This window comes from Hakea prostrata, unplaced genomic scaffold, assembly GCF_041222555.1.
Source record: "Hakea prostrata isolate BN-2017 unplaced genomic scaffold, UWA_Hpros_2 contig_72, whole genome shotgun sequence".
Classification (NCBI taxonomy): domain Eukaryota; kingdom Viridiplantae; phylum Streptophyta; class Magnoliopsida; order Proteales; family Proteaceae; genus Hakea; species Hakea prostrata.
In genome coordinates, this window is record NW_028291191.1 from 74,043 (window position 1) to 95,902 (window position 21,860).

General features: G+C 39.5%; 1 protein-coding gene across 1 annotated transcript; it reads right to left on the reverse strand.

The window, feature by feature from the left end:
• Window positions 1–835: 835 nt before the first annotated feature.
• On the reverse strand, window positions 836–21,082 carry LOC148998998 (uncharacterized). The gene is made up of 9 exons (XM_089141548.1): window positions 20,867–21,082; window positions 20,597–20,703; window positions 19,495–19,707; window positions 19,197–19,388; window positions 18,895–19,097; window positions 18,719–18,797; window positions 5,127–5,259; window positions 1,839–1,928; window positions 836–1,688 (listed from the first exon to the last, which is right to left on the reverse strand). The coding sequence occupies exons 2-9, from the start codon at window positions 20,699–20,701 to the stop codon at window positions 1,618–1,620; spliced, it is 1,086 nt and encodes a 361-aa protein (XP_088997674.1). The 5' UTR covers window positions 20,702–20,703; window positions 20,867–21,082; the 3' UTR covers window positions 836–1,617.
• Between the last annotated feature and the right edge of the window lie 778 nt (window positions 21,083–21,860).

The window sequence follows — 21,860 nt, forward strand, 5'->3', positions numbered from 1 at the left end:
CTTTTAAGGATGAAAAGCATTCAAATTCCACCAGATGGAAAACATGTAGAATGGCCCACCAAAGCCCTTTTTCTTTTATAATACAATTAAAAAGTAATGATTTCCAAGAATTATTAAGGGTGAAAAGTATTCAAACTCAATCAGATGGAAAACATTTAGAATGGCCCACCAAGGTTTTTTTTTTATTTTTTATTTTTTTATAACATAGATAGAAAGCAATGACCTCGAAGAATCATTAAGGGTGAAAAACGTTCAAACTCCATGAGATGGAAAACCTTTATAATGGCCACAAAAGCCTCTCTTTTTTTCAACACGCAAACACTCTTAGTCTTATTCGACATAGAATCTTAAGTGACACATGTGAGATGACTAATTTAATATAAGCAGCTTGAATTTGTGCTTCCATTATAATATTAAAAAGTTTATGAAGACAAAGGCACGAGAGGTGATTTAATAAGTCAAAAGCATAATTATCTTATAAGAAAAAGAGTGAGAAGATATTACTTTTTTTTTTTTTTTTGGTACAAAAGGACTTTATTAAGCCGGGGGGATGGGGATATATTAATATGCCTCAGAGAGAGTCGAATCCACGACCTATTCACTAAGAGTGTTGGTTTCAACTAGTTACTAGTAGAACAACTCTGCTTTTTGTATACTCTTTTGTTATAGAACATTAGTAATATTAAAAAGTTTCAACGAGAGTATAAACTTAATCAAATTTTGAAGTACCAATATCGGGAATTTGCTGAACAAGCAATGACTTCCATAATACTCATACGCCTCAAAAATCTTTCCTTAATTAAGATTAGATCCGACTCAAGTATGGTTTCACCCTTCGTTGCAAACAGGTCCTTATTTAAACATGGATTGGGTACATCTGGTTGACAATAAAAGTTGAGCCCGTCTCATTTATTACTTTTCACAACTGCTAAAAAAAATAGGGTTCTCTGGATAAAAAATTAAGCACCCTTGTGGGGAAGAATTCTAAATTTGTCTCAAATTTGTGCCCTGTGAAATGACAATAAGATCTTACCCCAAAAACGAAACAATGATAATAAGATCATTTTGATCCTGGACAGAAAATTCACAAGTTTATATCAATCATATGTCAGACTTCAAAACTTGGGAAAACATCTTTTGAATGTCGAAGAGATGCAGTGGAAGTGAAACTAAATCTATCATCATGGGATGGCTTCATCTTCATTACAGAGGTTGCACTCGCATCTTAATACGACATCTTAATAATCAAGCCGCAGCTAACAGGAGGCCAACGGATACCTGATTTCGATTTTCCCAAACTCGCTGTCGATAGATAATTAAAGACAATATGATACCATTAAGATATTACAGAACGAATGCCTGGTCAATGGAAGGAAAAAAATTCCATCACAAGCTCAGTATCTCCAGTATGCACCAATATTTGTTGAGCAAGCTCTGTTGTCTGATACTTTCATCACTCTCTTGCTTACATGGTAAATTCGTTTACATCCATCCAGTTAACATGGGAAACTTAGATATTATTGGGGACCATTTTGAAACCAACAATTAATGAATCTGAGATTGCAACTCACATGATGAAGCCATGTCGATTGCACTTGTGCTGCTGCTCCTATAAAATCATGGTAAAGTCCAGTTCCCAGATTTGAACTTCCGATAGAAGTTGGAGCGTCTTGAAACAACATAGAATACTGTAATATTGACAAAAAAGACATAACTAATGAAATTACCACTAGTACATGTACAGGTAGAACAGCAAGTAAATTATGGGTAGTGGAATGACGAATAGCAAGGAATGTTCAGCATGACAATGAACGGTTAATTTGGCAGGAAACACAAACCTGGGATTCCTGGGATAATGAAATCTGGTTGCATTAGGACACTGTGAAGTGTTTTTCTTTCTTCTACCTTGACCCATTTATGGCCTTTACCTGAGGAATTGCATTGTATACTAACTAGTTAAACATTACAGCACTTCAAATCTTATACAAAACAACCAGCTTCAAAAACTACAAATAAATAAAAGAAAATCAAATTAAAAAATAAAATAAAATTGGGGGCCTCCGCAGCAGATGATCATGCAAAGACTGAAAATTAACAGTTGCAATGAAATACACACATACATACCCACCGACTAATGGCATGGCATTGCAGCCATGTAAGAAAGTTGATTACAATAATGAACTGTTGTTGGGACTGCCAAAATGAGCATCATTAAAAAAAAGGGGAGGGGGTTGGGGAGGAGGGAAGGGAGCAGAATCCCAGAGCATGACTCCCGCTGCAGGGAAAATGTATGCAGTCTTTCCCCTGCTTCACAGGAGATGATGTTTTCAAGTTTAGAACTGACAACCAAAAATGTTGTAATATGTAACTAAACCATTGTGCCAAGGCTTGCCAGCATAAAATAAAGTTTTCATAAAGAAAAATAGACATTGAAACCCTAAATCAATTACCACTAATGTAATTAAATTACGCCAAATTGGACTAATGTGTTCAACAAAAATCCAATTTTGGGGCGTCTGTGTTTTTCAAACATAAAGTGGGGTGTTACTGCTTTAAGGCCTCCATTTTGGGGTGCCGGTGCAATTTGCTCCAAAATTACAGTATTTGTGAGACATTGGGTCTTGGGGATTTTTGTTCGCATTTGCACCGATATTGTCCACATAGGCATAATAATATGACACGTGTCCAACAACATAATCAATGGGTTAGGATTTATTCCTTCAGTTTTTAAATTTAAGAAGTTCTTATAATTACAATTATTCACCCCTAAGCTTTTTAAATTTACAAAATATAAACCCACATCTTCACCGATCAAACAAAACCCTAAATGTACAAGAACAAAGGCACGTCTCGGTCAACTTCAAGTCGTCGTTCTCCTCAACGTCACTTCCATTCTCATCTTCCTATGGTCGTGTTTGTACGTTTCACCCTAAAAGAGAGGATTTTTGAAGAAGGATAGAGGATTTTCTCCTTGCCTTGCGCTACGACAAGGTTACAAAAAAATTCAAAAGAGAAAAAAAAATCAAAACCTTAATCTAAGGAATGAAATTTTAGTATTCTAACCTCTTTTTTTCCTCTAGTTGCAGATTAATTAATTTGATTCTTTGTGGTTTCATCGTGTTCAACATCCAAAACAGCCCCCAAAGAATCAGTCAATGTCACTTAATGGAGGAGAAAATGATACAACATTTAAGAGAGAATGGATGGATAACAGGAAACAGGGCCAACCCAAAAAAGAATAAACCTCAGAATAAAAACACTAATCCAATTAGACTTGAGAAATTTGAAATTTGCTCTTAATTTTATTCAATTAGACTTGAGAAATTACAAAGAAAGAATTGGCTATTTATAGCCTAATAAAAAAAAGCTAGACTCTAAGTGGGATTCCAATATAGATTAAAATCCCATCACAAAATCTTGACCATTGAAATAAAATCTGAACATCTAAATGTCCTTAATGGACACATGCTGAAATAGAACTTTAACTTTAATAAGCACATGCTTAAATTCTATTTTAATTAAAACTCCAATTGCCACATGTGCTAGAGTTTAAAACAACCAAAGACTCAATAACTAACTCAAAACCAATTTCCTAAAGAAACTGCTTGGCCAGCCTAGGGGAGCTTTTAGAGCCTTCTTGTGGACCCCACTTAGGGTTTTGACCAAGGGTCCAAGCTGTCTTCACATCAATGACCTATATTCTTGAGTATATCCAAGACCCTAAAACCCTACAACTCTAAAATCCCAACCTTCTGAATTGAAATCCTGGAAGACTGGCCCCTAGTTGAGCCTACTTAATCTAGGGCTACATCATTCACTATTGTACCATTCATCAGAGAACCCAACTGGGCCTATTCTTTTGCAATTTCACCCACATTTGGCAGGTACAGTACAAAAGGTTCTATTGAACTTTTAGAAGGCTGCATCTAATGTTAAAGCTTAAAAACCTTGTAAGCATATAAAGAGTAGTTTGTGTTTCAATTAGGAGAATATAGTTTCCTGGGAACAGAAAGATGAGATGGCAGTCAAGTGCATCCATATCAGAGCGAAACAACCTCGATGCAGTGGATCAGGGCCAACCCAAACCAGAGCCAGAAAGTTGAGGATCCCATGCTAACCCCACCTAATCATTACACTAACTTGAGTGGCTTACCATGCCAAATGTATATCAGTTTCAAGTTAGATGTACCGGGTTCGGCCATAACTGTCGTTCTTATTGAATTATTTCATTCTTATCATCTTTTTGTCTGTTCTTGGAAATTGTGGCAGAAGAATGATAGCAGCAGTAGGATTTTTCATTTTAGGTTTGGGGCTTTTGTTCCTGTCATTATGTCTAGGATTTTCTTTTTGCTGGAGATAGGGGTGTTTTCAATGGTTAACATGAGCAGCGATGGTTATCTTTAGCTGTTTTAGCAAGTGGATATTGCCTCTTTTGATGAATTAAGAGATCTTGTTGACTTGCCAAAACCCTTATCTAACCCAAGCAAAAGAATGCTCTGCCAGTGGTGTTCAAGTGAACCCAAATCCTAGACATGTCCTAGTCAAAATAATAATAATAATAATACATCATACAAGATACAAGATACGATTCTAAGATTACGAATATGAATAGAAAACCGCGCTTGGCACCTTGGTCAAGTGCTCCATTGCTGAATGTTTAGCCATGGGTTAAAGTGGAAATAGCCTCTCTATAAGCAGGGGTAAGACTGTATTTGATCCTCCCAAACCCTGCTAAACATGGGAGTTTTGTGTGCTGGGTGTGGCCTTTTTATCAAGTCATTCTCTGCTCTTGTGAAACACCAATAGTTCACATAGAAAATAACAAAATGTTTCTTGACATGGACGTTAATTCTACTGAGCGATATATAGGGACTCAAGAGCAGTGATGGTCATCTCAATAGAATTTTCCTCTACTCCCCCGAAAAAAGGGGGAGGGTGAGGAGAGGGGCATGTGTATCACTAAATCAGTCTCCCCGCCTCCCCACACCCAAAGGAAAAGCTTGCACAATCTCCAAGTTATACTGAAACATCCATGTCATTGTTCTCAAAATATATGGAAGGTGAAAGATAATCATGCAGTTGTTGTCAATTGGGTGTGTAAGTTAAGGCTCGGTAAGAAGTGTCACCTGAAGATGCACCACATTTTGATTCTTGTTCTTCATTCTCTTCGTCAAAGATTCCTTCGACAAGAGCACCTGCAGTTCCCTCCAAGAGATATCGAAGAACCTTATTCTTTGTCAGAGGAACTCTTGAATCTACCTGATGAATCAAACATTAAGAGGGTTTGGTATTTACATGGTATGAGAAGTCAAACTCATGATAGAATTTTAAAACTATGAAGAAGCAACAGACCAAGAGAAAGATGGCAGAGGAAAAGTGCCCCAACACAGCGACAAATTGAGTGTGTTCTATTGATGGCAGAGTCTTTTATTTATAATAAGCCATAAAATTACAATCAGACTAGGAAACTGAAACATAGAAACTACTAGAAAAGGAAAGCAACCTAAACACGTCCACCAAAAACTAAGAATAGAGCTCTCTCACGATAAGGACTAACTACCATGAGTGAGACAACCCAACTTCATGAGTCCTCCATGAGTCCTATACGACAAACCAAACTGGCGGGCATAATGCCAGTCAAAAATAGTTTACCATGTCACTTCTAAAGGAACTCTTAGACGCAGTGGAAGGCGAAGAGATGCCCAAAACCTTGACCAATGCACATATTTGAAGGTTCACCCCAAAACAATTTTCAGAGGAACCCTAAAATGAAGAAGCGAAGGTGGTAAGGGTCGATTCATGTATTGGGGATCACTTTAAAGTATAAAAGAACCATTTACGAGGATCTACTGCTATGTAGACTGGTTTTTTCAAACCTTGTAACTGCCTACAAAAAGGAAGTCTTTTCCATTATTTTCTGGTTAAATTTTATCCTTCACTATTCAAAAATAGCTTATACAATCATAAAATGGCCTATCCTCTCGAAGAAGACCAATTGATCTGATGTAAAGCAAAAGTGCTTTTAGTGTCATATCAGAAAAAGTGTCCTCGATAAATGCACCATGACAATAGAAGGCATATAATGAAAGAATAAACTACCTAAAAGGTATATCTCTTAAGTATAAACCCCCCTTTTTTTTTTCGGGGGGGGGGGAAACCAAAGTACTGTTAAGGTTGAACAAAATATACCATGAATCCTTTCAATAATAAATTAAGTGCCTAGACATGAAAATCAATTGAAACTTCCTCCTGACGTGAGCACTCTCCTTAGTTGGTCAAGGTCACATAACTTATCACGATTGAACATCAATAGAAGCAAAATCCAGGCATTATATGATGTGAACACGATTCTGACCTTGGCAAAAACCCTAAGTGGGGTCCACAAATGGCTCTAAGAAGCCTCACTAGGCTGGCCGAACCCTCTAGGAGGTATTTTGGGCACTCGGAGCCCTTAGTTGCTGGAATTCAATTCCAGTAATTATAGAGCCCCAACGGTTAGGAAGTTTGTTTTGAGTGGGTAGTTGAGTTAGAAGTCGAGTCCTTAGTTCCTTACAACTCTAGCACTTAGTTCCTTAAAACTCTAGCACATGTGACAATTAGAGTTTTAATTGAATAAGAATTTAGCATGTGCTTATTAGAGTTTTAAGTTATTTAAACTTTTATTTCAGCACATTTTTGTTAGGGACCCTCAGGTGTTTTGATTTTATTTCAACGGTTGAGACTTGAGATTATGTGGTGAGATCCTAATCTATGAAGGAATCCCACTTAGGGTTAAGAGATTTTTAATGGGCTATAAATTAAGGCCTATTTTTTCTTTGCAAGTCAAGTCCAATAATTGAATGAAAAGTTATTTAGTTCAGCAGGAGTTCCTGTTAAGGGGGCCTTGGTGGAATTCAGTAAAGTTTTTCTTCAATATTCAGCACCATTCAAATTTTCCAGCAAGGGTTCTTCAGGCATCCAAGTAAATAAAACAATCCCAGCCCCTTCCACTCTCTACCCTACGCACGCAAGACTGCCCCACCCCTGCCCCTTCACTCACAGCCCCTCCCCTGCCCCTTTGCAGCCCTATTCCTTGTCCTTTTCTGCTGAGACCTGGCAGCAGCCTGCGCCACCCCCCATGACAATGCTACACCCTTCCCCCACACCCCCACCCCTCAGCGATATACCCTAGGCCCTCCCCTACCCCTTCCCTACACTGCGACATGCCGAAACCCCCTCCCTTCTCCAACCCATTCGGCCTGTCTCTTCTTCCCTGCAGCATCAGTAAGATCCCTCCCCTATTAGGTCCCCAATCACCCCCCCTGCCTCCCCTTTCCCTCCTAATTGGATCACATAGCAACCCTCATCCCATTCCTACTCTTAATTCCATCTGAAACCTAAAACCCTAATACTTCTGAAAGTTCTGCACTTCATCTTCTTCATTAAGTTTCTGCAACTCATCTTCAACCTCTAAACCTAAACACTAGTTCAATATAAATTCTTAAGCATCACTCAGGACTACCATTTCCTAAACCTATTCTACTTCCCCTTCCAAATACTAACCCTAGTTGACTTCCCTAAGAGTCCCACCCAAGTAGGAAACCTCAACTAAACCTAAACCCATTAGTACTAACTACTAAGTATGAAATTACAAAATAACACCTACGACCCCATCCCTCTGCTAACTGAAACCCTAGGCCCTATTTTCCAGACCCCACCAGTTAAGATCAAATCTGAAATCAACTACACAGGAAGGGTTCAAGTTCAAGAAAACCTCTCCCCTTTTACCCAAACCCTAGCCGAACCGTCTAAGATCCCTCTCTAACCCTTGAGAACACTGAAACCCACCCTTACCACCCTATAATATTAGTTCTCTCTGCTGGAATATTCTGGGCAGACCTCAATTTTAGGGACAATCCACACAAAACCTAGCCCTAAAACTGGGTTTACATCAATTGGTATCAAAGTTGTAGTTGCCAGCAAACACTAGAGTCATCATAGATGAGCCAGGCATCAATACGCAGTTCAAGCAACTTTTGAAAGCCTAACAAGAGATACGTACACAGATGATAGTTGAACCCAAAAAAACTACACAGATGATAGGATGAATGCATAGGTTACCAATCTAGAACAGGACAGAACTGGAAATCCCATACAGACACCACCACCAGCACCTAGACTGAACTCACAAGTGCATGTGAACCATGAGAAGGAGAAAGTGGTGCAAGAAGGTATAGACAATATGAACCAAATCCCCATCACCCTAGGCAATCCAGAGACAAAAATGGCCACACTAAGGAACCAAGTATGAAAACCATGTTTTTAAGCATTATGAGAAACAATGCTGGGCAACAAAGGAGGACACAAGCAGGACAACCATCACTAGACAAGTACTTGAGAGCCTACTTCAATGGAGGCTAAAAACAAAGTAGAGGCGCAAACTAAAGCAAAGTAAAGTGATGTAAACCCAGGTTTTGGGTTAGATAATTAGGATATCCTAGAATGGAACCAGCACTCATCTAGGGTTTCTCGAGGCTTCAGTTGTTGGTTAGAAATGGGTAAATAGAACTGAAGTTTGGTGGTTTTTAAGTGTCAAATTTGAATTTTGAAATCTAGGGTTTCAGCTAGGGTTGGGAAGGGGCTAGGGTTGCTGTTTCTATAATTCTTTATTAGTAATACTACTTATCTGTAAGTTAGAAACTGTTTTAGAGAAAGGGAATTAAGTTTGGAAAGGTTAGGGTTTTCTTGGAAACTTCAAAAATTCTGCAACTCTTCTCAAGGAAGAAGACAAAGTGCAGAAATTCTGAAGATCAAAATTAGGGCTGCTTTGAGAGTTTTAAGATTATGAATAGTTTCTATAGGCTTGGGTGGTCCTAATGAAGGTATAATGGGTGGTTTCAGGGCTGGGGTTGAGGGAATCCTAGTGGGGATATGACTGAAAACGGGGGGAAGAAGAAGAAGGCCTGCAGCTGCTTTGGTAGGGCTAGGGTGGGGCTGAAACTAAGGGTAAGGGCTGAGGATGTTGGGGATGATTTGAACTAACTTCTGAATGGATGCTTGCTTGGAGTTGCAGGAGAATGCTTGAAAAATATGCTGAAATCTCATAATTGAAAAAGATAAGAGCTTCAAACCCAGCCGCAGGTCACCCTCCCGGGGATCCCATGACTACACTAGTCTATTCTCAAAACTCAATTCATTCAATCCACCAAATCTGAAAATAGCTTACACTAGAAAGGCAATTTATAGCCTAAGACAAAGGACTTGGACTCAAATAAGGAAACTTGGTTGCTAAGCAATCCAAACTTACTAGACTAGCACCTAAAAATTAGGATTTCTTATTAGGAAATAACTCTTTCCTAATTTACAACTCAAAAGACTCTTAATAAAAGGAAACAACACTTAAATAACTAAGACTCCAATTTAGGAAATAAAACCAAAAATCAGAAATAATTCTGAACTAACAAGACTAAATAGACTCGATTCTAGGGGAGAAAATGACCATTTTGCCCCTGGTTAGATTCAGCCCCCCTTAGTTTGGGCCCTATTTCAGATGGACTTGGACCCCTTCCAGGCTCTTTTGAGGCTGCCTGGGGGCTGGATGCATCACAAAGTTAAAACTGAAGGAGTTCAAGGGATCTCTTGATCCACAAGTTTTCCATTACTAGAGGGCAGCCCTAGATGATTACTGGCATTGGTACAATCTTTCTGAGGATAGAAAAATGTGGCTAGCCAAGACCAAGCTTGTTGGAGCCGCCAGAGATCAGTGGAACTCTATTACGAAGGCTGAGAACACACTACATCGCACTGGATGCGGAAAGAACTTACGAATTAGTACCTTCCAAAGCAAAATAGTTCCATATGCTCAAGCAAGGTACGATGTTTGTTGTTGACTACATCGAGCAGTTTGATCCCCTAGCTTCCAGAACAGGCACCAAAGAAAGCAGCACCAGACCATGACCCGATTCAAACTTGGTCTAAAGTCATCTAGTTAACCTTGGGAGTTATAGAGTACATCTAAGAGACCCATTCGATAAAGCCCTCCATGTAGAGTCCCTCTTGGGCCAAAAGAAGCAAGGCAGTCAAGATTACAGGAGAGACACCCACCACCAAATCCTACAGGCCACTAAAGTTGTAACCTAAGGTAACAAATCCTATTAGAATAAAAAATCGTGGGCCCATCTTCAGCAATAATCATGGTGAGTGTTTTAATTGCCATGAAAGAGGGCACTTCGCTAAAGATTGTCCTAAGAGGAGGACTTGCAGTCCTAGAGGTACCCCAGACAAATCCAACTTTTCAAGAGGCCCATAGATGTCCAACACTAGAGTTTGAGGAGGTAGAGGACAGTGCAGATAAGGTTGATCCAAAAACCTAGCTCAATCTGGTTTTTAAAATCCTAGAAACTACCACTCAAGAAGACTAAAAGAGGAACTCTATCATCCATACAAGACTTAGAGCACGAGGACTCATTGCACTAGCCATCATGGACACTGGCAGTAGGTGAATGCAATGACAGAAAATTTCAAACAGAAGACAGAACGCACACCAGAGAACCATCCCAAACCCTACAAAGTAGCTCCACTTAATAATTCCAGGTTGGACATGGTTACTAAATGCCTCATCCTAGTCACTACACACTCCTATTCTAATGAAATCTGGTGCAATACCATCCCCATGAAGATGGCTGACATCAGCCTATGTAAGCTATGGCTCTATGATAAAGATGCAACTATCACTTGCTGAGAGAACAAGTGCATCTTCGAGCATGAAGGACAGAAGATCATACTCCTACCCTTGAATATAGGTGAAGATGCCAAGAAGAGACAAGCCATGCACACCAGTCAACAAAGTCCTAATCAGATCCAACCAATCATGATGACCTAGTCCAATAGAGCTCCACAGAGGCCCAGCGTAAAGACAATCTCAACAACACCCAAAGTTCCAGCAGAGATCAACCATTCATCGAGGATGAATGTCTTCAAGAGGAGGAGAACTGATGTGAACGCATTGTTAACCCTCGGCCAAATCCCCAAGTGAGGACCACAAAATGGCTTTGAAGCTTCCTAAGGCCGGCTGAATCCCCTGGGAGGGTGTATTTTGGGCATTTTCAGCCCTAATAAGTTGCTGAAATTTAATTCCAGTTTAATTCTAGAGTCCAATTTGGTTAAGGGAGTTTGTTTTAAGTGGGCAGTTGAGTTAGAAGTTGAGTCCTTAGTTCCTTACAACTCTAGCACATGTAGTTATCCCCCCAAAAAAAAAACTTTTAGCACATGTGACAATTAGAGTTTTAATTAAATAAGAATTTAGCATGTGCTCAGTAGAGTCTGTAAGTTATTTAGACTTTTATTTCAGCATGTATCCATTAAGGACCCTTAGATGTTTTGGTTTTATTTCAATGGTTGAGATTACGTGGTTGGATCCCAATGTATAAAGGAACCCCACTTAGTGTCAGAGCCTTTTAGTGGGCTATAAATTACGGTCTGCTCTTTCTTTGTAAGTTAAGTCTGAATATTGAATGAAAAGTTATTGAGTTGAGGATCGGGTTCCAGTTGAGGGCATCTCAACCGATTTTATTAAATCTTCAATATTCATCACCATTCAAAATTTCCAGCAAGCGTTCTTCAGGCATCCAAGCAAGTAAAACAATCCCAGCCCCTTCCCCTGTCCCTGTGGAGCGCTATTCCCCCTCCCCATTTGCTGCCAAGACTTGGCAGCAGCCTGCCCCATCCCCACAACACTCCTGCACCCTTCCACCACCCCTGCGCTATCCCCTAGGCCATCCCCTACCCCTTCCTTACCCTGCAACAACCCCACCCCCCTTTTCCAATCCATTTGGATCTCCCTCTTTATCTCTTTTTCCCTGTGGCAGCAGTAGCATCCCTCCCCTATTAGGTCCCTAATCCCCCCCCCCCCCCCTTGCCTCCCCTTTCCCTCCTAATTCGATCACATGTCACAGCTCATCTCATTCCTACTATTGATTCCATCTTGTTGAAAGTATGGACAGAGGTTTTCTAATTAGAATAGGATTCCATTTCCTAGTAATTCTAGTTAGTTTTTTAGATTTTTTCTATTTACTTTCCCCACTCGAGTGGGACTTAACTAGATTGTAACTATAAATACCCTATTGAGGCCTATGAATCAATTACCATTTGAGCAATAGCTCTCCAAATTACAACATAGTATTAGAGCCATGTTCGACTTGAGGCACCAACACCCCATTGCAAGGCCATCACAGGGTTTCAAAAAACTAGAATAGCTTCAGCTACCATCTCTCACCTCTATAACTCCATTCCTATCTCTATCGACCCCTCCAACAGATCTTATTCACCCATAAACACCATCACATACCCTTGTACAACCATTCCACCCAGTCGAACTTCAGTACCTTTATTTTAAACCCAGCGATTGACCCTAGAAGAGTCGCTGCAACTTTCTCGACTCTCCTAGGGCCATTGCCAGCCTTTTTAGTTCCCAACCTACCCACGGGCATTCCTAGGAGTGTTGTCTACTTCTTGCAACTCCTCAAGGATGATATTAACTCCAAAAACTAAAATAGAAAATATTCTTTGTTTGTCCTTCAGCCTACGACAGGTGGTTAAAAACCTTTTTTCACCCAAATAGCCTTCTAAACCCGCCGCCTATCATATTCAAACCCTCCGGATGTCTTTCGAGCCTTCAACAATTCTTAAGAATGGCTCTAGGTGCATCGCAAGTAGCACCTAAGATTTTATGAGTTCACGGGGCTTGTTTTGTAAATTTGAATAGTTCCAAGTAGACCTATAAATGGATACCCGAAATCCGCTTCATCCTCGAATTCGCATTCGTATTCATTTAAGGGTATCCGTATCCGGAATTTTTCTTACCGGAAAATATCCACATCCGTCCGCTAAGCAACCAGATTCGGATTCGGATAATTGTTTATCGGATCGGATAATATCCGGATAGAGTAAAGTATTTAACGGTTCTTCCTTAAAAATTGGAAGATAATCGGATTCGGATACTTGGTAATCGAATTCGGAAACCGGTATTTGGTAATCGGAAATTAGAAATTTATAATAAAAATATAAAAAAGTGACATTATCAATCAATAATCGGATAGTTCATCGATTGGATTATTATTGGATATCCGATAAAGTTTCGGATTCGAATTCGGATGCCTTCTCTAATTTTTTGCCTAATTTGGATTCGGATTCGGATCTTCGGTGTATCCGAGCGAATATGATCCGTTTACTGTGTCTAGTTCCGGGGCTATTTTTGCAAATTCGAATAAGTCAAGGGGGTTGTTTTGGCAAATTCAAATAGTTCCAAGGATCTTTTTGTAAATTCAGATATTAGCAAGGACTTTTGTGTGCATTCAAATAGTTTTGGGTAATCTGGTTGTAAATTCAGATATTATCAAGGGCTTCCGTAAATTCAAATAGTTTTAGGGCTCTGTTGGTAAATTTGAATGGTTCTAGGGAGCTGTTGTAAATTTGAGTGATTTCTTCCTATGATGGTTGATCCCACATCTTTTTTATCTGGTACATCTAAAGAGTCTCCCTTGTCTTCCATTCATAGGGATTGTGAGTTTTCTCCACTTCAAATGACCATTGTGAAACTCAATGGAACAAATTATCTTAGATGGTCTCATTTAATTTCCTTTGTTGTTGGTGCTCATGGTCAACCTGGCCATCTTGATGGGACTTCAACTAAACCTTCTACACCTAGTCTCAGAAACTTTCCAAATGGTACAAAGATGAATGCTTGGTTATGGATTTTCTCATTAGTTGTATTAAATCATAGCAGAGAATTATCTCCCCCTTCCTAATGCGGGAACTATTTGGAAAGGTGCTAAGAACACATACTCTAAAGTAGGCAATGATGCACAAGTGCTTTGAAATTAAATGAAAAATCAATCGGTTGCAAAGTAGAAAGACCTTACTCTTCTCAAGACTATAACACTCTTCCGGGATATTACCGGACTTTAGATTTCTATGTGAAGTTTACACCGAAGAATGTTGAAGATGCTATTACCTACCAACAATGGGAAGACAAGCAAAGAGTTTATGATTTTTTGGTAGGATTGAATATAAAATTTGATCAAATTCGCGGACAGATCCTTTCTAGAGAGCCTTTTCATTATTTTAATCAAGCCTATGCCATGGTAGATATAAAGGACAGTCGACGGAAAGCTATGGTACACACTCAAACATCCGAGAGAACTGCATTAGTGGCTGGTTCGGCAATAATAAATCTAGTTCTAGAGATTTTAGCCCTTAAGTAAAGGGTGAGTATTATGGAAAAGAGCATCACATAAAAGACAAGTGTTAGAAGTTGCACAGACGTCTAGCAAATTCCCGTAGAAGAGGTAGGAATGAAAATAGGGGCAGCAATCAAACATCTGCAAATCAAGCCAGTTTTGACACCCTAAGTACTTCAGCACCTCTTTCCTCAGATGAGCTCCAACACCTTTGTCAGTTAATGTCCAGACTTGACTCATCTTCTCCAATACCGACTTCCAGTGTGAGTGTAGCTTCTGCAATTGTTCCCTCTGCTGATTCACAATTCCCTACAGAGTATTTTTGGTTGTCACAATGTCAATTTGATTTATCCCTCCTGGATAATCGACTCTAAGGCAACCGACTATATGACTGAGCTTGTCTACTCTGTTCCATACTTATTCGCCTGTTCCTTTTGCTCAAGAAGTTTGAATGGCTGATGGGTCTCTCTCACCTATCTCTCGGGAAGGGATCCATTATCTGTTTGCCTTCTTTTACCCTATCTAATGTCTAGCATGTTCCTAAGTTTTCGGCTAATCTTTCATTTATTAGCAGCCTTACTCGATGATATGAACTCGCAAAATAACATTTTTTCCTTCTTATTGTGTGTTTCAGGACTTGGAAACGAAACAGACAATTGACAGTGTTAGACAGAATGGGGGCCTCTACTTGTTGGACGGGGCCCCATCAACTCTTTTTGCAACCTCTAGTTCCACCTCTCTTGCACATTTTACCTTATTGCAGTGGCATCATCATCTTAGCCATGTTCCTTTACATATTTTGTCCAAGTTATTTCATGATCCGATTAAAAGATGTAATTTGAATGATATTTATTGTGAGGCCTATATTTTGGCCAAACAAACCAGGCATGTTTACCCTATTTCGGATCATTATAGTAAAATTCATTTTTCAATCATTCATTCCCGATGTGTGGGTTCCTTCTTGGACCATGTCTTTATTTGGTCATAGATGGTTTGTTACCTTTATTCATTGTTGCACTAGGACCACAGGTTTGCTTACTTCACCAAAAAAGTGACGTTTTCTTGTGTTTTCAAAATTTTCATAATGTGGTTAGGACTCGGGTTTGGGGCGACAATTAAAATCCTTCGTACGGATAAAGGAACCGAGTACTTGGGTGGAGCATTCCTTTCATACTTAGCAAACCATGGCATCATACACCAAACTAATTGCATCGACACTCCACCTCAAAATAGGGTTGTCAAACAAATGAATAAACATCTGCTAAGCACATTCCCTTATGTTTACATGCACGTGCCTCTTTGTTTATGGGGTGACACAATTCTTACTACAAGCATATCTTAATAACCAAATGCCTTCTCGAGTCTTAACCCAAAGTTGTCCCCTTGATGTTCTTCTAGGGACAGCAGCCTTTACCATGCCACCTAGGGTTTTCGGATGTGTTGCCTTTGTCCGAAACCACCATATTCATGGTAGGTTAGACCCTTGAAAGTACATTTTCTTGGGTTATATTTCTACACAGATGGGGTATAAGTGTTATCATCCTAGTTCTCGTCATTTCCTCGTCTCTATGGATGTTGTGTTCTAGGAACAGATTCCTTACTTTTCCACTATACTTCTTCGGGGGAGAGTCTTAGTGAAAAGGTAAAGTGTTGATCTCTCCTTTCGATATTTCTCCCGAGATTCTTGCGGATGATCCTCCTTTGGAAGATGGAGTGATCAAACAGAATGACTAGTCGATGATGTGTAGGGAGAGACTAGATCTCCGAAGACTTATCAAAGGAAGCAACGAGTGACCCCTTCTAAACTAAGCCACTAAAAATCTTTGGTTCCCGGCCCTGAAAAATATGTTCCTCCAGGTGAGTCTGTCTTTGACCCTTCTTTTTATCCTACTTTGAACTTACCAATTGCATTAAAAAAGCAGCCTCGAACTTGCACCAAACATCCTATTTCTAATTATGTTTCATATCAGTCCCTATCCCAGAATTTCAAAGTTATATTTCCTCTTTGTCCTCTACTTGTTCATAACACTTGACAAGAGGCATTATCTCACTCAAACTGAAAGAAAGCTATGGATGAGGAAATGCAAGCTCTAAAGAAAAACAAAACGTGGGACTTAGTGACTTTGCCTAAAGGAAAGCATCTTGTTGGGTGGAAATGGGTGTTCGTGATGAAGCACAAAGCAAATGGGACTGTTGATAGGTACAAAGCAAGATTGATGGCCAATGACTTCACTCAAACTTATGGCATTGACTACCGGGAGACATTTGCTCATGTTATCAAGATGAACACAATTCGTACTATTCTTTATGTGCAGTTAATAAAACAGCAGTTAGATGTGAAGAATACTTTTTTGCATGGAGAACTCCAAGCGGAGGTACACATGGATGTACCATCAAGGTATTCTACTACCGAGACTGATGGGAAAGTGTGCAAGCTAAAGAGGGCTTTACATAGCTTGAAGCAATCTCCAACAATGTGGTTTGGAAGGTTCCACAAGGTAATGATATCTAATGGCTATAAGTAAAGCAATGCAGACCACACTCGTTGATTAAAAGAGATGGTTCCCACTCTCATATACTTTTAGTATATGTGGATGATATTGTGACCACGAGCGGTAGCGCATCGAAGACTTTTTTGGGAACCAAATTTGAGTCAAACACATGGGAAAACTTAGATATTTTCTAGGTTTCGAGTTGGCATATTTTGCCAGTGGTGTATATCTATCTCGGAGGATGTATACATTAGATATTCTTGAAAAAACTGGGGTGCCGGGATGTAAGCTCTTTGAGACTCCTATTGAGCCTAACCTACACTTGAAGGCAAAGGAAGGAGAACCAATTGAAAAGACAAGGTATAAAAAATTAGTGGGACAGTTGATTTATCTATCTCACACTAGGCCCGACATCACATTTATAGTTAGTCTTGTTAGCCAAGTATAGATCCCTACTCCTCACACTTGGATGCAGATATCGGATCTTGAGGCACTTAAAGGCCACTCCGGGGAAAAGGGATTTTAATTTCACCTCATAGACATTTGAAGATTAAGGCATATACAGATGCGGACTAGGCGGGATGTCCAAACAGTAGGAAGTCCCCCTCTAGGTATTATGTGTATGTGGAAGGTAACCTTGTGACTTGAAGAAGCAAGAAACAGAGATAGTGGTTACGAGGTCCAAGATTGAGGCCAAGTTTAGGGCAATTGTTCGGGGCATTTGTGAGGTACTATGGCTGAAAGGGTTGCTTCAGGAGGTTGGGACAGATTTGTAGGTTTCTATACGAGTTGTACTCGGATACTAAGTCGGCGATCAACATAGCTCATAGCCCAAGTACATCATGACAAGACTAATGTTGAGGCTGGGTTGATTCATATCACTTTTGTTACTTCAAACGAGCGGTTGACTGATGTGCTCATAAAGAGCTTAAGCACGAAGGTATTCAACAAGGTTATTGGCAAGTTAGGCATGATAAATATCTATGAACAACTTGAGGGGGAGTGTTGAAAGTATGGACTGAAGTTTTCTAATTAGAATAGGATTGCGTTTCCTAATAAGTCTAGAGTTAGTTTTTTAGTTTTTCTCTATTTCCTTTTCCCACTCAAACTGGGACTTAACTAGGCTGTGACCATAAATACCCTATTGGGTCCTATGAATCAATTACCTTTTGAGCAATATCTCTCCAAATTACAACAAATCTAAAACTTAAAACCCTAATACTTTTGAAAATTCTGCACTTTATCTTCTTCATTAAATTTCTGCCATTCATCTTTAACCTATAGACCTAAACCATAGTTCAACATAAACTCTTAACCACACCCTAACACCACTTAGGATTAGCATCCCCTACACCTATTCTACTGCCCCTTCCAAATCCTAGCCCTAGTTGACTTCCCTAAGAGTCCCACTCCAAGTAGGAAACCCCCAATTAAACCTAAACCCATTAGTACTAAGTCTGAAATTTCAGAATAACCCCAACAGCCCCATCCCTACCCAAACCCTAGGCCCTATTTTTCAAACCCCACCTGTTAAGATCAGATCTGGGATCAACATTACAGCAAGGGCTTAAGTTCAAAAAAAGTCTCCTTTACCCTAAGACTGGATGAACCTCCTAAGACCCCTATCTAACCCTTAAGAACTCTAATATTAGTTTTCTTTGCTGGAAGATTCTAGGCAGCCCTTAATTTAGGGAAAATTTGCACAAACTGAATCCTAAAATTGGGTTTACATCGTTATATCTTTAAGTGATAGACATCAACACAAATAACCATCCATGTCAATTACCTAATTACCTAGGAGGTCATGCATAAGTTAACTAGGGAGTTGATAAAAATGGTGTCCCCCTTATTTTCAAACCAAGTAGTTGAGGCACTTCCCCCCCCCCCCTGCGGTTTTTTTTTTTGGGGGGGGGGGGGTCTTACTAAACCATAGTTTTATCAAATCGAGTCTCGACAAAATTCAGAGAAAGAATATATAAATTGCTTATCAAACTCACACATCAGGCATACCTCATAATACAGCTCAACAGCATCACGGGTGTAAACGTGCTCCTTATCCCAAGATAATGGAGGAGAACTTTCTGAAAACATGTATGAAGCTAAGGATGTGATATGATTTTGTGCAATCAAATATTTAATTCAAAAAATGCATGATAAAGATATAGAATTCCCAAATTTGACAGGATATCATGTCAAGATGAGAAGAGAACATGTCTGTCTCACAGAAATCCTCAATAAAGTCACTGGACATGACCTCTGCATAAAGGAGGAGGACTGGCCAGTGAAGGATATTATTTTTATCCAGAACTGGCTTTCGTATTCCAGTAAGTTCTTGATACAGCGCCTTCCCTACCTTCAGTTTTCTACTCTCAAAGGCAGACATAAGATCCTGTAAGTGCATTTTTTTAAGTGTGGGGAGGGAGGTTCAGTGAGGTTAAAATTCATAAATATCGGAAAATATGCTACCCATTGACATAAAAGATATAACCTTAGCAGCAGCCACAGCCTGTGATACTTCAGCCTTATGTTGTTCAGATTTAGATTTTTGAAAACCAATTTCCTCCTGCAGCTTTTTCAACTCATCATTACTTGGGGACTGCTCTAGTCCGATTTGGCAGAACGATTTTGCCTCAGTCAACAGATCTAAAGAAAAGGCAGCTTTTGCAGCTCGATAAAGTGCCTAATAAACACATATTAATTTGTTCAGAATTTTAAAAATATGATTCCTTCTAGTGTAAAGACATTGCTTCACAATAGGGTGAAACAACCACAAATGTATTTACAACCTTGACATTTGTAGGGCACAGCTTGATTGCTTCTTCTGCATCTTCAAGGGCACGTCTGTAGTTTCCAAGTAAAAGATTCACATGGGCACGGTTTGCATACAGAATTGAACTCTCAGTGTTATTTAATGCTTTCTGATTTATTGCTCTAGTATAGCAATCCATGGCTGCAGAATAGTGTTTCTTCCCCATCTTCACATATCGGTTACCTTCTTCCTGCATCAGCATAGGTTTAAGATGACAAGCAAAGAAAGAAGTGTGCCAATAAAATTTAGGTCTACCTAGATTCTCAAGCATCTAAGTGAACCATAAACCAAGTATGCTGCTAGAGGATACTGGCACCCAATCAAGTACAAGCTGCAGAGAACACATGTTTCTCACTTTCCAGAAAGTTTTCAATAAAAAACAGCCCTCCAACAAAAATAAACAGATAAAGGAACAAAGAGATTTGGTGCCAACTGAAAAGCTCTACACCTAAAATGCAATTTGTTGCTCCTCTGTACGAGACACTAGATACCATGCCAGATTATTTGTAAAGGAACAATTCAGCTCGGTGTCAGACAGTATCATTTGGCAATTATTCCAGAGGTTTCACCTAGTTCAGTTCTAAAAATTCATATGGAAGCCATCAAAGGGAAGCCTCTCAAAAATACCTTCAGTAAAGCAGGAATTTGGCACCAAAAGAAAAAAACAAAGAGAAAGAAAGAAGTGTTTTTCCATCACTATAATGAGTATGAACACTAATTCCCTCTTATGTTGTAGCAGTTTAGATAAGAACATAGTTACATATAGGAAATCAAAGGTTTTGAATCGTATAGCTATTTCTTCTACACAGATAATGCAATCATGGAGAAGAAACAAGACAATACATGGACTGAATCAACCAATTAAGTGAATAAAAAAGAACCTCCATGCTTCACAACAAACAATCATGGTATTCCCAATTCCATATTCTCCACTATAAACATACATGAAACCCATGAAACTAAAAGGGACGCCAATTGAAATTCAAATATTAACATGCCAGGTTTTAAGAACTATCTCTAAATTCATGAGGCGAATCTGGAGAACCCAGAGAAGAAAAAGAAACAAGGAAATGTCAGACCTTGAGCTCGAGAGCGGCAGACTCCTTAAGAGCAGTGATAGCATCGATATCTGTCCTTTCGGTATCGGTTATGGGTTCGGAACCTGACTCCATCCAAAGCGCCATTCCTAATAAACTGATGCTATCACTGCTTTCAATATCTCAATAGACAGTTCAGTATTCGGTCTGTAAAGAGTTATAAGAATTGGAAGTTGAAGCGAATGTCCAAGCCCCAAAGGGTTTCCCAAAGGAGAGAAAAGGAGAACTTTCTAGCTTCTAGGCTCAGCTCACCACACCAATCACCTCAGAAACCAGCCTTCACGTCTTCACCAGGAACTGCTTTCAATATCGCCTGTTCACCTTCGAGAGCTCGTTAACAGGTTCGTTTTGCTTAAACCAGGATCTTAATCGGATCGGGAATTGGCCGGTTTTATCTGGAACCGAACTGATTTTAGCTGTTTCGATTTAGAGTGGAATTCGTTTCGCTTGAAACGATTCACTACGGACACTACCTCTTCTATTTGTGTTAGTAATAATAGCATCACTTGCCAAGTTGGTGGGAAGTTAAGGAGCCAAATTCTCTTGTCGGGAATATCGATGCCTCAAAGTAAGGGTGCAATTTTGGCCCTGACGTGCTCTGTCCTATCCCGAGCCCGAATACGGCTTGGGTTCAAGATTTTTACCTTAAGGCGTCAAGGCCAAAATATTCCTGATTGAATTAGGGTTAAAGACGGACCCGAGATTATTATTTGACCCTAATTTTAGGCCTAATTTGAGCTTTGGTTTTTACTCTAATTTTAGTCCTATTTTTTATCCCGATTTTGGCTATGATTTAAACGCTAATTTGACCCTGGTTCTATCCCAAATTTTGACTCGATTTTGACCCTAATTAGGGGTGTTAATGTGTAGCCTAAACCGTTAAGATCGAACCATACCAGCCCGTTATAGCCCAAACCGGCTCGTACCGAACTTTAATGGGCTATATTTGGGCTAAGGGTGACAAAGCCCGCACCGACCCGAACCCAAACCACAACCCGTTATAACCCGCTTTGTAGATTTACATTAAGTATTGTTTGAATCATCATATTACCACTAAAAAAAAAGATTTCATAGAATTGGAAAAAAATCAACATTCTCGAGAAAATAAAAACCCAATTTCAAGACAATCAATCATAATACAAGTTGGAATTTAAAAGAATTTTTTATTTGAAGATTTGTTTCAAAATAACTATTCGGGTGGAGCGTGAAGAATGAGTTTGCGGTTTCTATGTTACTACTTACTACT